The sequence below is a fragment of the Cariama cristata genome, unplaced genomic scaffold (genome assembly GCF_000690535.1).
Source record: "Cariama cristata isolate BGI_N322 unplaced genomic scaffold, ASM69053v1 scaffold27017, whole genome shotgun sequence".
Taxonomy (NCBI): Eukaryota; Metazoa; Chordata; class Aves; order Cariamiformes; family Cariamidae; genus Cariama; species Cariama cristata.
The window spans coordinates 1,903-3,059 of record NW_009626426.1 but is presented as its reverse complement, the minus strand read 5'-3'; the positions used below and the strand labels follow the sequence as shown (position 1 = coordinate 3,059).

At 58.8% G+C, this 1,157-nt stretch overlaps 1 protein-coding gene across 1 annotated transcript in view; it reads right to left on the bottom strand.

Moving 5' to 3' along the window:
- Positions 1-705: 705 nt before the first annotated feature.
- Positions 706-1,157, bottom strand: part of LOC104164652 (chromosome unknown open reading frame, human C1orf43) — a 2,130-nt gene continuing 1,678 nt past the window's right edge. The window contains exon 6 of the mRNA XM_009704044.1: positions 706-965. Coding sequence (XP_009702346.1) covers positions 767-965 — 199 coding nt within the window. The 3' untranslated portion in view covers positions 706-766. The remainder of the gene's footprint in view (positions 966-1,157) is intronic.

The following is a 1,157-nucleotide window of genomic DNA, read 5'->3' as shown; positions in this document are numbered from 1 at the left end:
ACATCCCCTTGGCAGGACAGACAGGACGTTCAAAGCTGGTATTTGTCTGCTTGAGACATCCCCAAATGTCCAGTTGCAAGAAAAAGGTAGAAACTGCGGCCCAAAGAGGTACCTCAGCCACGATGGCTGAGAACCGGCCACCAAACTATTTACACTCCGTCCAGGCACGCTGCAGGGTGCATGGCCCGGGCACACAGACAGGCTGGGCACGCCTGGCTGAGAGCAGCAGGCAGCGATGGTGCCACAGGGAAAAGAAGAGCATTCACTCTTTGGAAAGAACAGACGAGCGGCTCCAGAGCCCGAGACCCACACAGACAGGACGGCCAGACAGCATCATTTCCGCGCCGGCCATGACGGGGAAAGAGAACAGGTGGAGGAGAGCGCTGGCTGGGATCGATGTCTTTTTATAAATAAGCTAAAGCTAATCAGTTTATTCACAGGGCCAGGGCTCCAAGATATTGCTGGACTCAAAGCCTCCAGCCTGAAGTGTGTCCCCAGCCTGCCATGGAGAAGACCTGGATTCAGCAGGCGGGCACGCTGCTTTGAAACAAGCTGCTGGCGAGGGCCAAACTCCACCAGCCGAAATGGAGCCTTCGCTGAGCGATGATCTCCAACATTGTGCAAGAGGGAGACCCGAGAGTGCAAATGCTTCCTCCCATCTCTGCCTGCACGCTGAACTGCGGCCAAAACCCGCCCAGGACACCAGCTGCACCCAGCAAGGGGCTCTGCTCATGGCAGGTCCCTGGAGCAGTGCTCCCTGCGCAGCTCACAGGGTGCTCTCCAGCGTGTTGTAGTTGTCCTTGAAGCTCTTCAGCTCCAGGAAGTGTTTGGCACGTTTGCTCTTCTGGTTGGAAGGCAGGTAGGTGACCTGGATGGTGGCGGGGTTGGAGACTTCGGGGGAGAGGGTGAGGTCCTTGGCTGCTGACTGGTGCTGCCGCTGGCTGCTGCCTCCCCGGGCCTTGGTCCTGCACGGAGAGGAGAGGCACCGTCACAGCTGCCGCCCTCCCCAGAGGAGCCACTCGACCATCGCGTCCGTCTGTCCGACACGAGGCAGATCTGCCCTCAGGACGACAGTGCTCACTGTGGTTTTGAAAACCAAAGCGTGCCAGGCTTGAAGCCCACGCAACGTCCCTGGCTAAAAGCGGCCAGCGCAAGCA